Source organism: Trachypithecus francoisi, unplaced genomic scaffold (genome assembly GCF_009764315.1).
Source record: "Trachypithecus francoisi isolate TF-2019V2 unplaced genomic scaffold, Tfra_2.0 Lachesis_group14, whole genome shotgun sequence".
NCBI lineage: Eukaryota > Metazoa > Chordata > Mammalia > Primates > Cercopithecidae > Trachypithecus > Trachypithecus francoisi.
In genome coordinates this window covers 2,160,598-2,177,261 of record NW_022681459.1, presented here as the reverse complement: position 1 = coordinate 2,177,261, position 16,664 = coordinate 2,160,598, and the positions used below count along the sequence as shown (strand labels likewise).

Sequence of the window (16,664 nt, the reverse complement as noted above, 5' to 3'; positions counted from 1 at the left end):
TTCCTGGGATGCAAAGTTGGTTCAACATACAAAAAGCAAAATAAATGAGATTCATCACATAAACAGAACTAAAGACAAAAACCACATGATTACCTCAATAGATGTGGAAAGGCCTTCGATAAAATTCAACATCACTTCATGTTAAAAGTTCTCAATAAAGTAGGTATTAAATGAACATACTGCAAAATAATAAGAGCCACCTATGACAAGCCCTCAGCCAATATCACATTGAATGGGCAAAAGCTGAAAGCATTCCCCTTGAAAACCTGTGAAAGACAAGGTTGCCCTCTCTCATCACTCCTACTCTTCATAGTATTGGAAGTTCTGACGAGAGCAATCAGGCGAGAAAAAGAAATAAAGGTATTCAAATAGAAAGCGAGAAATCAAACTATCTTTGTTTGCAGATGACATGATCCTATATCTAGAAAATCCCATCATCTCAGCCCAAAAGCTTAGGCTGATAAGCAACTTCAGCGAAGTCTCAGGATACAAAATCAATGTGCAAAAAGTGCTAGCATTCCTATACACCAAAAACAGGCAAGCCCAGAACCAAATCACAAATGAACTCCCATTCGCAACTGCTACAAAAAGAATAAAACACCTAGGAATACAGCTAATATGGGATGAGAAGGAGCTCAAGAATTACAAACCACTCCTCATGGAATCAGAGAGGACACATACAAATGGAAAAAAATTTCATGCTCATGGATAGGAAGAATTAATATCGCAGAAATGTCCATACTGCCCAAAGCAATTTATAGATTCAGGGCTATTCCCATTAAACTACCATTAACATTATTCACAGAATTAGAAAAAAACTGTTTTAATATTCAAATGGAACAAAACGAAACAAAAAAACCGAACCTGAATAGCCAAGGCAATCCTAAGCAAAAGGAACAAAGCTGGAGGCATCACACTTCAACTACAGTAACAAGGCAACAGTAACCAAAACAGCACAGTGCTGTTACAAGAACAGACAGACAGAGACCAATGCAACAGAATAGAGAACTCAGAAATAAGACCACGCACCTACCTATAGCTATCTGATCTTCTACAAGCCTGACCAAAAAAAAAAAAAAGGGAAAAATATTCCCCATTTAATAAAAGATGCTAGGAGAACTGACTAGCCATATGCAGAAAATTGAAACTGGACACCTTCCTTACACCATATACAAAAATCAACTCAAGATGGATTAAAGACTTAAATGTAAAACTTAAAACTATAAAAACTCTAGAAGAAAACCTAGGCAATACCATTCAGGACATAGGAATGGACAAAGATTGCATGACGAAGATGTCAAAAGCAATCGCAACAAAAGCAAAAACTACACATGGGATCTGATTAAACTAAAGAACTGCATAGCAAAACAAAATATCAACAGAGTAAAAAGACAACCTACAGAATGGGAGAAAACTTTTACAATCTGTGCATATGACAAAGGTCTCATATCCAGCATCTATAAGGAACTTACCATACTGACAAGAAAAAAAAACCATTAAAAAGTGGGTAAAGGACATGAACAGACACTTCTCCAAAGAAAACATACATGAGGCCTACAAGCACATGAAAAAAGCTCAGTATCACTGATCATTAGAGAAATGCAAATAAAAACCACAATGAGACACCACCTCACACCAGTCAGAAAGGCTATTATTAAAAAGTCATAAAAACAACAGATGGTTGCGAGGTTGCAGAGAAAAAGGAACACTTTTACACTGTTGGTGGAAGTGTAAATCAGTTCAACCATTGTGAAAGACCTAAAGACAGAAATACCATTTGAGCCAGCAAACCCGTAACTAGATATTACATAAAAGGAATGTAAATTGTTTTCTTATAAGAACGTGCATGTGGATGTTCACTGCAGCACTATTCACAATTGCATACGCATGGAATCCAACTTAAATGCCCGTCAGTGATGGACTGGATGAAGAAAACGTACATATACACGGAATACTACGCAGTCACAAAAAGGAATGAGATCACATCCTTTGCAGGGACACGGATGAAGCTGGAGGCGATTATCCTGAGCAAACTAACATAGGAACAGAAAAACAAATACTGCATGTTCTAAGTGGGAGCTAAGGGATAAGAACATATTGGACTCAATGGTGGAAGGAACAACACACACTGGTATCTGGCAGAGGGTGGGGGCTGGGAGGAGAAAGAGGATCATCAGTTAGAATAGCTAGTGGATGCTGGGGTTAATACCTGGGTGATGGGATGATCTGTGCAGCAAACCACCATGACACATTTACCTATGTAAGAAACCTGCATATCCTGCACATGTAACCCTGAACTTAAAAGCTGGACATTAAAAAAAAAAAAAAAAGAAAGAAATTTCAGTGATCTAAATCTTACAATTAGATTAAAAACCAATATTAAAATACGTTGTTTCTGTAGGTCTTGAAAAAGGTCACTTCTTTAAATAAGTTATTTCAAATTCATTACTAGGAATAAATAATCTGGTTTTTACGTATATAGTAAATACAATGATAATACTTACCTTCAGCACAAGAGTGACATGATTCTCTGAATGTGCCTTTGAAGGAATAATTTCCGTGTAGTGTTTGAGCACTTTGTGTCTCAGCAGTCAATTATACACACAAACACAAACAACTTTACCACCATGGTAGAATGTCATAAAATATTAAGGATACTTTACAAAAGCTGTGATGACACATATGAAGTTTCTAAACTTTTAACAGGACTGGAAAACCAATGCAGAATTCTGCTCAGTAGACAAAATCTAAACCCAAACATATTTTGATAGATACAATATGCAAAATCTAACTTCACAACAGAAATAGTAATAATTCTTTGTCATTAATACCTTACTAGCACATTGGTACCTTTACAAACAGCATCATATAATAGCATAATATTTCATCTTACTCCTCCATCCAGGATCTTTTGTGAGAGGCACTTATAAACAACACTAGTTTTGGCGACGCTGTATCAAACATACACATAGTATAATGGTCTATTTTACTATGCTCACAAAACATCATTTATAAAGAAATCTTTATGAATTCAAAAATAGGTTGTTAGTAACATGATTACCTTTAAAGTATGGATTTTGATTTTCATTCACAATATTAATTCATTAACAGTAGTTTCATCTACAAAATGTTCTATAGCTTTTTCCTTTTTGAAAAGGAATAAAGGCAGTTAAGATACTCATAACTTCTAGTTAAACAACATCAATTTTGTTTCACAGTATTAATTAGCAGAGAACATTTTCAATTAAAGTGATATACAATTTACAAAAATAGAATGATTTATATATTGCAAAACATTGTCCTCCATTATGAATATATATATATATATATATACATGTGTGTATGTGCATATATGTGTATATATAAATATTTCTTTTAAGTTTTACAATAGCCCTTATTCAAGTGCTTTGGGATTGTCTTGAAATAATCACCTTGCTATATATTTTAAATACATTTAAAAAGTAAAATTAATCTAAGAAAAGGTTAAAAGTTTCAGTGTAGTTTGACTTAAAAAAAGCAACCACTTGCTTGAGTAAAAACCCTGACCAAATTCAAAACAAGCTCAGGTGCCATACTAAGTTTAAGAAGTTTGTTAAAAATATAGATAAATTTAAGTGTCAAATACTTAAACATTTTCCAATTTGCTACCATTAGAGCAGAATCAAAAGACTGTATTAATCTATTAATTGTCCAATCTTAATCCCCAGACAAAATTCATGTATATATTATTACTAATACACTAACATACAATATACCTGCTTACAAACACATAGGTAGCCATAAATAAAACTTTATTCTTTATTTCATTTACAAGCTACCAAATATTATGTATCGTACACAGTGCTGAACACTTAAATGGCTGTAGTCATGGAAGGATCCAGACTGAATGGAAAGCTGTTGAGAAAGAAAAGATAAAAGCAAAGTAATACTGTAACAGGAAGGTGGCAAAAGCATAGTTTTGCCATAATAAAATCAATTAGATCTGTGATTATATATCAGTTCCGGTTAAAACAAAGTCTGAGCTCCATGCGATTCTCAGCTTTATTGTTTGCAGTCTGACTAAAGTCTGTATAGTCATTTTGTCTTTTGTAGTCATTAAAATAAAAAAAGTTAAAAACTATAGCAGCAACAAGCAAACCCTGTGACAGGATGGCAAGGGTTAAGAACTAAAAAGAGTTTATACAGTGTGTTTAGGGAAAGTGTGCAGTTTATCTTCCATCAGCAGGAGTTCGACTGAGGGACAACATGATTCGGGCAAATCGCTCACAGAGTTCATGCGTAGAATACGAAGGTAACTTCGGTGGCTCATGGAAACTTTTAACCTCCATAGAACAATCAAGCAGTTTTGGCAAAAAATCTGTCAGCTTTTCTTGGAGATGTGCTGCAAATACAAACAATTAAATCTAACTAAAGATAGAAATTATGACACGATCATTGTCAACATGATTTACTAATATTAACTTGCCATGATAGGTAAGATAATTGCCATTTTGGGGAGACAAAAACACATGGCAATTGCAATGCACACAGCTTAGCTCATCAATATAGAAAAAGAGTAATGTGAATGTGAAATTACTAAATATAATACTTAATATTATATTTAATATAAAAAATGGCAAGAATAAATAACATCTAATTCTAACTGCGTTTAATCCCGACATCTCGGGTGCCTACTACCATTGTTTAAACTTACGTTCCATTTCTTGACCGAGGTAGGAACACCATCGATTTCTCATATCTTCTACAGCTAGTATATCCTTCTCTTCCATTTCATCCACCAGTAATAATGGCAAAAATGGGACAATAAACTCATTCATGATAATCAGACCATTGTTTACTTCTCGATCCTCTCCAGATTCGAAGAGTTCTGCGGCTTGCTCATTTAATTTCTTAATGCAATGCAAAAAAAAGAATAGGTTTTTGTTTCCTTTTTAAATTAAATATCTGTAAGTATTAATAAAGAAGACAACATAAATATGTTCACAAACAGTATTAGAACAAACGGTACTTAGAGAAAACAATCTCAACCTACCTAGAACTGAAAACCTCTCTTTAGAAACGTTATGCATATGACAACAACAGAAACAAAAGCAAACAGTGGTGGATGGAACATTATTGTGTTTTTCACTATTGTTTGGCTTATGTTGATCATCAATACAGGGGCCATTTTTTCTTCTCTAGAGATTAACTTCCACCCAATTATAAAATTTTATAAGCACTCACAATAGTTTTAAAAATAAAGAAATTCAGAATCCGTATTAATTTTTGAAAAACTCATCTCCATAAATGGCAATTGAATATATACTATTGTATTTCTTGATACAGAAATATAAAGGTAACCAATTCACTTATCCCTTCAAATACTTCCTACAGAGTAAACACCATGTGCCAGAAATTTTTCCAGATACAGGGGCATTCAAGTGATTAATATAGAAAACTCTCATGGAGCTTACAATTTGGTAAGAGGATTGGCAAACTTTTTCTGTGAAGGTCCAGACAAGGACTATTTCAGGCTTTGAAGGCCACAAAGTTTCTGTTGCAACTATTCAACTCTGCCATTGTAGTACAAAGGCAATAATACATAATATATAAACGAATGTGCATGGCTATGTTTCAATAAAACTTATCTATAAAAACAAGTGGTAGGTGGAGCACAAGCCATAGTGTGCTGATCACTGACCTAGTAGAATAGAGAAATCCATGTAATAAGAAACGTAAGAGATAAATACAGGTACAAGACCTATAATATTTAAGGGTTCTTATTTAAAATCTTATGTTTACAGCATGATAAATGTGACTTTTAAAGCTGAATTTCAAATAAAAATAGTTACATATTTACACCGTACTTCTTGTGCAATTTATTTTGATTTTGGAAAGAACCTTGTGCTGTAAGTCCAACTTGGCCATGAATCAATTACCCAATTGATATGGTTAGGCTTTGTGTCTCCTCCCAAATCTTATCTTGAATTGTAATCCCCAGGTATTGAGGAAGAGACCTGGTGGGAGGTCATCAGATCATAGGAACAGTTTCCTCGATGCCGTTCTTGTGACAGGGAGTGAGTCTCAAGATCGGATGGTTTTATAAGCATCCGGCATTTCCCCTGCTTGCACTTCTCTCTCCTGCCACCATGTGATGAACGTCCTTGCTTCCCTTCACCTTCTGCCATCATTTTAAGTTTCCTGAGGCCTCCCCAACCATATGAAACTGAGTCAATTAAACCTCTTTCCTTTATAAATTACCCAGTCTTGTGTAGTATCTTTATAGCACTGTAAGAACGGACTAATATACCAATCGTGAACAGATTAGCTAAATCTCTTAGCTTCACTTTCTTTACATTAATAATAGGGTATTATTATCTTCCTACCATAGGGGTTAAGAGAAAAAAATGAGATAAATCTTCAAGTATTTACTACAATTTTTGGAAGTATGCATTAAATGAGATATCAAATTTAATGACAAGTTTAATGTTAAGTTCACTGAATCAAACAATGTCTTGGAAATCTCTTAAATATAACATGTTTAAAGCCAACCTTGTTCCTCCTATTAGATTCCCTAATATTAAATGAAAAACTAGAAAGTTTGGCAGCTTTGACGCTTCTATTTCCTTCTTTCCACTCATGCAACAGCTATGACATGCCCTGATTTCATTTCCTTCACCATTATACCTACACTACATGAGTCGAGGCCCTCACTCTCCATCCCTTGACTTTCCCCTCTAAGGTTCTTGACTTCAATCTACTTCTTTCCTGTTCATCCTCTAGTATGCTATTATTATTACCAGAATTATTTTCTGAAAACAAACCTCATCATACCAAACCTAATCAAACTTACACTGATGCAAACTCATCTGAATGTCACATAAGCTTCTTTATCATCTGACCAGTATCGACAAGTATTGTCAGCTTCATCACTTCCACCTTACCCCACTTCCTCATAACCTGGAGAGCCACAATGAATTTATCTTTATTTTCTCTTGTGTACTGGAATATTCTCCCTTCTCTATCATGAATAAAACTCCCATTTATCCATCAAGATCCAGATGAGGGTTTACCTTCTCTCTTAAGGTTCTTCCCAAATATTTCAGGCATATCACTGTGCATATTTCTCATAATGACACTTATTCCAGAACATAACAATTATTTCTGTATTTCTCCTACCAGACTGAGTTTTCTGAGGACAGGAAGTACATCTTACTCATATTTGTATCCCTCAGAACCTGACACTTTGTAAATATATAATATGAAAAAACCTGAAAGGAACACTAAAGTAATCTTGATGAGGTTTCATTTAAATTCCTATGTAAAACAACCAAATGTGGTTAGGTTACTATCAAAAAATGATGAGAAACATCATATCATTTTTTGAATGTTTCAGAGGAACCATCAGGTTTTGGTAGTACTTATGTTTAAAATCAGCTATACTATTCTTATACCTCAAAATTCAATTTTTTTAAGTTAAACAGAAATTACTCTGATACATTCTATGCATACGTTTTTTGTTTTTTTGAGATGGAGTCTCACTCTGTCACCAGGCTGAAGTGCAGTGGCACGATCTCGGCTCACTGCAACCTCCACTTCCACTTCCTGGGTTCAAGCAATTCCCCTGCCTCAGCCTTCTGAGTAGCTGGGACTACAGGCGTGCGCCACCACACCAGCAAATTTTGGTGTGTATTTTAGTAGAGATGGGTTTTCACCAAGTTGGCTAGGATGGTCTCGTTCTCCTGACCTAGTGATCCACCAGCCTCAGCCTCCCAAAGTGCTGGGATTACAGGCGTGAGCCACCGTGCCCAGCCTGCATATTCTTATAGGCTTACATAAAACTTTTTTTAAAGACTTATCTATGCATCCCTTCCTCTCCCACCAAAAAAAGGAGTGGTAGTGTGATAAACAAATCTAAATACAGAAACGTAAACAAACTGATGCTATTTTAAGATCATTTCTCATTTATCACCTATAGTACTTGGGATTCATAAAGAGAAAAGAATGAAGAACTGAGTGCACTTTGCCATCTGAAGGGACTAGAACCAGTTTATAGACATCATCATGTTCTTATCCCATCAGAGTTTATGTAGTCAATCACTTATATATGAGTCTGGAAAACTTGCCCAATGTCAGACAAAATGGTAAGATCACATATATGCATTCAACTTACTAGTAAACATTCTCTCCTATAATGTGATATCAATTCTTCATCATGTCCTCTGTATAAGCCTTTAGACAAGAGTTCTTTGTTATTCTGATAAGCACAGATGAGGAACAGCAAGGAATCTATATAACTTGAAAATTAAAAAGAAACATATAACATTAGTATTTCACCTTTGTAGAAACAAAGTCAGCTACAATTATAAAACATTTTAAGTATATGCTTAAGTTTTGATAATCTACATTATAATAAAAAATATCATCTGATGCAGTGTATGCTTGGGAGCACCTTTTTAGCAACAGTATCATCTGAAACCCGGAGACAGTTATATCTTAAAAGTAAAAAATAAAATAGGAGCTACAAATTAAGAAAAAATCTGGGAAAAGAGGCAATAACGGATAAATTCGGATAGTTCTGTCTTCCTTGGTATTTATTTTCCGATGTCTTCCATTTGAACTCAAAATTGAAGCTAATGTGAAACCAACAATCTACTTGTTGAACGCAGTGTCCCACATGCATGAAGGAAAAACTCAGGTTACTCCGTTTTATGATCACAAACATCATTTGGTTTGTTCAACGACAACTTAGGTTCTTTTCTATGTGCAGACAGTTTTAGATATTGGGAAAAAATGTAAAAAAACAGAAATAAGAAGATCTAAAGGAAAGAGAGGAAGTGGAAAATGAAAGATTTCTCCTAAATCTGGGAAATCTAGTGGAATAAAGCAAAAACAAAAAGCCCCCAAACATAAAAAAGCTGATAGAGGCTGGGCGTGGCAGCTCACACCTGCAATCCCAGAACTTTGGGAGGCAGAGGCAGGCGGATCACCTGAGGTCAGGAGTTTGAGACCAGTCTGACCAACATGGAGAAACCCCACTTCTACTAAAAATAAAAAATTAGCCGGCATGGTGGTGCATGCCTGTAGTCCCAGCCACTCAGGAGGCTCAGGCAGGAGAATCCCGGGGGGTGGAGGTTGAGGTGAGCTGAGATCACGCCCCTGCACTCCAGCCTAGGCAACAGAGCAAAACTCCGTCTCAAAAAAAAAAAAAAAAAAGTGATAGAATTAGGCATATGTGTTATATTAATATAAGTCTAGATATTATAAAGTTCAAATCAGATTTTAAATAAGGAAGACAAGGGGTGGGGCACGGTGGCTCATGCCTGTAATCCCAACACTTTGGGAGGTGGTGGTGAGAGCATCAGTTGAGGCCAGGAGTTCAAGACCTGCCTGGCCAACAGAGTGAGACCCCCATCTCTACAAAAACATTAAAAAAAAAAAAAAAAAATTAGCTGGTTCTTGAAACCATAGATTTCACTTCACTATTCTCAGGACTCATAAGGGTCCATCAGTAAGTACTTCATTCAAGACTTTAAATGTTTACATTTTCATTAGAAACAATTTTGACAGAACCTTTTGGTAAGATTTTATACACAGCTAGCAACAATAATTGCTATATTTACAGTAAAAAAAAAAAAATTCTTTTTTTTTTTTTTTGAGATGGTGTCTCGTTCTGTCACCCAGGCTGGACTGCACTGGTGTGATCCTGGCTCACTGCAGTCTCCACCGCCCAGGTTCAAGTGATTCTCCTGCCTCAGCCTCCTGAGTAGCTGGGATTACAGTTGCATACACCAATATTTCTTAAAAAGATATTCCGTAAGTAATATCTGTCACCACTATTTTCTAGTTAATCCTCCTAATTTGATAAGCATTTACTATACTAGACTCTTAGCTTTCTGAATAAGCATGTATTTGAAAACTGACAAGCAAATTATAATATTTAAACATATTTCCAAGTTATATCTCAAATTCCTTTAATATATGTTAACTAGGAACAACTAATACAGAAGCTATGCAGATAGATACAAAGTGGCTGTTTCATCATTTTAATTCTTATTGAGATAAATGAATACATTTGGTATTTACGTGATTTCATTAAATTATACAAGAATACGAGGTCTCTTAATTTTTCTTTTCCTAGTTAGCTGCATGACCTTGACAAAGTTACTAAATCTCTGTGAAGTCTGATTTATTGGTAACACTGAAGTGCCTTTTTTTTATCTTACTCTATTGAATTATGCAATCATATTATTTCTCTCAAATCAGCACAAAGCTTATAAATTCTAGTACATCTGAATACTCCTATTAAAGAAATACCATCTTGACGGACATAACTTATAAAATGGTGGTATTGAGCAAAACAAGTATTCTACATCAATGACCAAAGCAAAATTATCTTATAAATAGCACAATAACTAGGACTTTAAATAATCTGTACTTAAGTACTTAAGATAAATTGTTAAGTAAAACATTACTTTTTCCTTTTGTGTGATAACTTTAAAAATTTTGATAACTATTAATATAAAAATGAAAGTACTGTCCTCTAGAATAGTATCATCCAATAGAAATTTCTGTGATTATGGAAATGTTCTATGCTGGCTAAAAATAGAGGCCACTAACCACATGAGGCTACTGAACTACTGAAATGTGGCTGGTGTAACTGATGAACTGAACTTTGGTTTTAAAATTGTCAGTTATTTAAGTTTTGTCACGTGGCCACTATGTTGGACAGTATAGCTCCAGAATTAAACATTGATCTTTGCTTCGTTTTTTGAAAAAGAAGCATCATTACCTAAGTGGGAGCTTCTTAAACTTCATTAAAAAAAAAAAAAAAGGAAAAATTCAATATCCCTTTTACTTGACTGCAATATACACTGCATCGAAAATAAAGCATTTCCTCAAAAAACAATCACTAGTCAAGTTATTGTTATGTTATGCCCAGACCGTTTGTTCCCCGAAAAAGACCACCAGAGTCCAGAGTCAAAGCCAAGCGGCAAGGATCTTTAATGCAAGTTCGAACTTGGTCCCTCCGTTCCACAACATACAGGAGGGCCCTGAACAATGCGTGCGCTTGCCTTTTATAGCCTAATGTAAACAGGACTTGTAAAGTTGCAGAGGAACGAGGGAATTCTCTAGGTTACAGCATTACAATTGGTTAACATTTTAAGTTTATACATTTAGCAGTTTTTTATTGGTTCCCGCGCTCTCACAAACGGCTGTGTTCTTATCGGGGATTTTCCAGGTGGTGTCCTTCTAAAGTTGAGATATATGGTAGTCTTTGAATTGAAAGATATATGGTAGGGAGACATATGGTGGGATGAGCCCAGGAAGTTGAGGGATATATGGAGGGGAGACATATGGTGGGATATGTTTATACTGGGCTCAGGAAGTTGAGAGATATATGGCAAGCACTAGTAATTAGAACAGAAAAAGAACAAGACAGGGACTTTCACATTGCTTGTCTATACAACATCTGAAATCTATAGATAACATTATCGGTTAGGTCCGGCGTCAACTTTTAACTAGGCTCAAGGCGCCGCCCGGGCTGTCTGCCTGTAGGGTCAACTTCTAACTAGGCTCAAGGCGCCGCCCGGGCTGCCTGCCTGTAGATTTCATTTGGTCTCTTTCAGTTAAACGACATGCATTAAGAAATAAGTGGAGAAGACCAGGCGCGGTGGCTCAAGCCTGTAATCCCAGCACTTTGGGAGGCCGAGGCGGGTGGATCACGAGGTCAGGAGATCGAGATCATCCTGGCTAACATGGTGAAACCCCGTCTCTACTAAAAAATACAAAAAAAAAGCTAGCCGGGTGAGGTGGCGGGCGGCCGTAGTCCCAACTACTTGGGAGGCTGAGGCAGGAGAATGGCGTAAACCCAGGAGGCGGAGCTTGCAGTGAGCTGAGATCCGGCCACCGCACTCCAGCCTGGGCGACAGAGCGAGACTCCGTCTCAAAAAAAAAAAAAAAAAAAAAAGAAATAAGTGGAGAAATATATGCAAACTAGTTAAATAATCTGGAATGTAAGTAAAGCAAAATGTATCCTTTCTTCTTAATAACAATTAAAATAATTGTATAATTAAATAAGTAGATATTCCTTTAAGACTATCTTTAATTTAAATGAAAATTAATCCAAAATTTGTTTAAAGTCACAGTACTCAAAAATTTTCTACAGCTACACTTTTTACAGTACCTGAAAGTTCACAAAGACAGACAGAAAACACTCCGACTTGCTATCAAGATGAGACTCAGCCTCAAGTGTAGTATTTGAGACCTGACAAACACAGACACTAATGCTGACCTTACGGATTTGTTAATGGAAAATATATTTTATGTGGGGTAAATGGGAAGTCTCTATACTAACTTTGCAATTTTTCTGTAAATTTAAAACTGATCTAAAATAAAACATTTATTAAAAATACAGTGTGTGAATACAATCTTTTCCATGGATGAGGTCATATCTGAATAGAATTAAGTGCAAAAATTATGCTATTTTCATATTTGTCCACTTTGCTTTACCTTTCTCTTTGAAAATTCTCTAGTCCAATTATGAGATACATAGTTGTTTCCCTGAATTTCCTATAATCCTGATGCCACTCCTGTAAGTGAAAGAAAATATTAAAAATGTTCAAAGTAAGATTTAAAAACTACCATGAAACTGTTCAAAAATAATACACTATTCTGCTACTATTTGAATTAATAGAAACAAAGAGTTCAAAATGAAGATACATCAGAACTAAAATAAGACTTTACTTTCTGGCACACAAGACTATTTATTAATGTAACATTAAATCTAAAAATTATCAGGCATTGATATGAAATTAAACAATAAAGATTTTACTAGCAGATAACAGAAATATAAAGGCAGGATAATCCATCAGGTCATCTCAAAAATTCATCAGTATAAAATCATATTATTGAAATATTATTGTATCTACATCAACTCATGGAAGAAAATGAAATTATTACACTGAGTATGAATCAAAGCTTGAACACTTATACTTGATACATAATTTTAAGAAACTAAAAAAAAGTTATGATAGATTTATTTAACCTTTTAACTTTGCAAATGTGTGGTAAATTTGACTTTAAGTGTGTAGGTGAATAGTTTATTTACATGAGATACGGTAAAAGAATAGCTGCAGTTCACATCTCAGTGCCCTTCCCCACCCCCCAAACAACCACAGGGCATGTAATAGGACTAAATAATTCTAAGGTGATATCCTATAACTCTTAAAGAGAATGAAGTCAAGATTTTCTTAACTTACTTTATAATAATAGACTCAAGAAAAATAACTGAAATTCAGTATAGGATAAATTGGAAAGAGAATACTGATAACAAAAGTGTTAAGGCTTTTATATAAACATTATAAACAAAAATAAGAAACACAGACATGTTATTGGCCAACTATATTCTCTTTGAATATAAATATTTTTTTTTTTTTTTTCAGACAGGCTCTCACTCTGTCGCCTGGTCTGCAGTGCAGTGGCATGATCACAGCTCACTGCAGACTCAACCTTCTGGGTTCCAGCAATCCTCCTACCTCTGTCTCCCAAGTAGCTTGGATTACAGGTGCATGCTTCCAGTTCTAGTTAATTTTTAAATCTGTTTTGTATAGACAGGGTCTTGCTGTGTTGGCCAGGCCAGTCTCAAATTCCTGGCCTCAAGCAAGTCCCTCTGCCTTGATCTCCCAAAGTGCTGGGATTATAAGCATGAGCCACCACACCCAGCCTTAATTTTAATGTTCAAGACATAATTTTCATGCTATTAGATATTAATAACAAATAAAGGTAAAATTTGTCCTGCATGAATTAAGTTAGCTTTTCTGGGGAAGGTCTTCAAACTGTCATTCCTTGTTGTCATCAGAATTGCCTTGGAAGTTGTGAGTACGCACACTTTTTCTGTAAAAGGTCAGACAGTAAATGTTTTAGACTTTGCAAGCCTCATCTTCGGTTACTCAACTCTGTAACTGCAGTGTGAAAGTATCTACAGAAAATATGTATACAAATGACCATGTTCCAATAAAAGTTTATTTACAAAAACAGGTGGTAAGCTGATCTGCAGGCTATGGTTTGCTGAACCCTGAACTTAGAGCAAGATCAAAAATATGAGGAATATGCAGACTCTAAAAACAAGTCATTTAAATACTTGTATGATTTAATGGCCCTGCAGTTAGAATATGAGAAGGTTTGTGAATAAAAATATGATGAGTCCAATCCGTTGAAGCAAACTAAAGGAAATGGTGCAGAATCAAGTCACAATTAAAAATCAAGTCCCATGAACACCAATCTTGGGGACAAGGGTAGAGCTCTCAATCAATTTGAAGGGTACAGATTTGGAGTCATTATTAGCTAAAAGATGACTTGACTTGCTCAGGGTCAAGATAAAACAGATTTTGAATTTCTCTGGCTCTAGATTACATATCCTGGTCAAAAATATCCGGTCAATGAGTGCCTTTTATGGATAAATCAGTGTCTTTAGGCTTCTACCTATGTTGACTTCTAAACAGCTTTGCACAGGAGCCTTTCACAACTGGAATGAATATTTGCATATGGAATGAACAAGAAATCAAATTTTATTTATTTTCCAGAACTATTTATTAAAAAGTCTTTCTACTGTTCACTAATTTGCTTGTCAGAGATAGGAGGTGGACTGGGATCTTTACATTTCCGTAACATTTTTCAGTCGGCTTATCAAGCTCCATAAAATATCTTGCTAGAATTTTGATACGGCCTACACTGAATTTATAAAGCATTTGGGGGAAAAGTGGTATCTATATATTAATAATATCAAGTTTCCCAAATACCATATGTATTCCCATTTATTTAGGTCTTTGTTAATGTCTCCCGATAAGTATTATAATTTTCCCCAAAGAAGTCACCTGCATCTTTTGTTAAATTCATTTCTATATACTCCATAGTTTCAGATACTATTGTAAATGGCCTCACTTTTATATTTTCTCATTTTTTTTTTTTTTACTGGCATAAGGGAATAAAATTGATATCTGACACAAGTTTGCATGTTGCAAAGCTCTCTTACTAGTTCTAATAAATCAGTTGTAGATTTTATTTGAATTTCAAGATAAAAAAACTACAAATAATGATGTCTTTGTTTCTCTTTTCCAATATTTTACTTTTCACTTATTTTCGTTGCCTTGTTTTTGATAAGAAAAATGTTAAACTTTCAATGCTCACAATTCTATATATTTGCTGCAGTTTTATTATTTATTTTTGTTTTTAGAGACACTCTGTAGTGAATTAGGTAGTTACTTTATATGCCAAACTAGCTGAGGTTTTCATCAATAATGAGTGTTTTCTCTATCTTTCCTCTCCTCTCTTTATGTAGTGAATTACACTAATTGTTTAGGGAATCTAAAGTGCCATAATTAAGTTTGTAAATGGAACCAAATATTAAGCAAACACACCCAAGAAAACAACTTAAAATTTACTAGATTTGTAAACTTAAAAAAGACAATGTATAAGGTTAAATTTAAAAACTTGAAGAAATATTAGGTGTATGAATTCATCAATTAAAATAAAGAATATTTTAAAGCCAAAGTTGACAAAAAGAATTTTGTGCACAAAAAAATCCCACAAGCACAAGTGCCTATGTAAGTGCTCTCTCACACACAACACTGTCTCACAACGACAAATATATATGGCATATAGTGACTACAATGAATCTCTAACTTCCCCAAAATATATCTGATGAATTAAAGTGAGGAAACACTACAGAAACACTACAGCCCACAGTGCGTAATTGCACAGTGTAGTGCAACAGTTAAAGTAGGTTCTACTAGCCAAGCTGTGAACTTGTGGCTGTGAAAACCTTAGGCAGGTTACTTCACTGTTCTATGCCTTATTTTCTCGTGTGTCAAATGGGAATAAGAACACTACCTACCTCACAGTGTTACTGTCTGAATTAAATCAGTTAATACATGTAAAGGGCTTAGACAAATGCCTGGCATAGTGAACCGAGATCACGCCACTGCACTCCAGCCTGGGCGACAGAGCAAGACTCCATTATCAAAAAAAAAAAAAAAAAAAAAAAAGACAGACAGAAAAATGCCTGGCAAATAGTAGGCTCTTGATAAATATTACTTGTTAATATTATGTAACAGCAATTTCTAAGTTGATTTCAAAATTAACCACGTATTTTTACTTCGTTTTTAAGCTAGAAAAGTTCATTTAAAAAGTAGTTGACAACTAGTATTGAAATAGAAAACCAAAAATCTTCCTTTTTTGATTTTAAACATTTTAGTCTACATGCTATCACATCATGTTAATCCTAAAATCATTTATAAAATTATTAATTACTTGAGCATTGACCTGGAAACTTAATTTTTTACTCATCATTCATAACAAATTCAACTTCTGTTGGGCTGAAATGAAAGGAGTATCAGTGAATTACAGAATCCCTAAACCTGTAGTTTAACCTCTAAAAAAGCACATTACCTCATATTCCTCCAAGTTTACTTCTTCAGGTTTTATCATTTCCAGTTTGGCTTGAGCAACTTTCATTATGTTGTGACACCTTAAAAAAAAAAACATATATATGTGTGTGTGTGTGTATATACATATTTGTAAATCAAAAGCAAAAGCCATAAACACTGAGCAAAAATAGCAATACTTTTTTATAGAAACAACTTCTAAGTAACCTTAAGGGAAAAATATTTTTGGGACCAATGTTG

General features: G+C 34.7%; 1 protein-coding gene across 3 annotated transcripts in view; it reads right to left on the bottom strand.

Annotated features, from left to right (window-relative positions):
- Window positions 1–2,618: 2,618 nt before the first annotated feature.
- The window catches only part of USP25 (ubiquitin specific peptidase 25), a 145,837-nt gene continuing 131,791 nt past the window's right edge, over window positions 2,619–16,664 (bottom strand). For all 3 annotated transcript variants that reach the window (XM_033232183.1, XM_033232184.1, XM_033232185.1), the window contains 5 exons: window positions 16,429–16,507; window positions 12,493–12,572; window positions 8,153–8,276; window positions 4,694–4,889; window positions 2,619–4,381 (listed from right to left, as the gene is read on the bottom strand). In XM_033232183.1, the coding sequence (XP_033088074.1) occupies window positions 4,209–4,381; window positions 4,694–4,889; window positions 8,153–8,276; window positions 12,493–12,572; window positions 16,429–16,507 (652 nt within the window). In that variant the 3' untranslated portion in view covers window positions 2,619–4,208. The remainder of the gene's footprint in view (window positions 4,382–4,693; window positions 4,890–8,152; window positions 8,277–12,492; window positions 12,573–16,428; window positions 16,508–16,664) is intronic.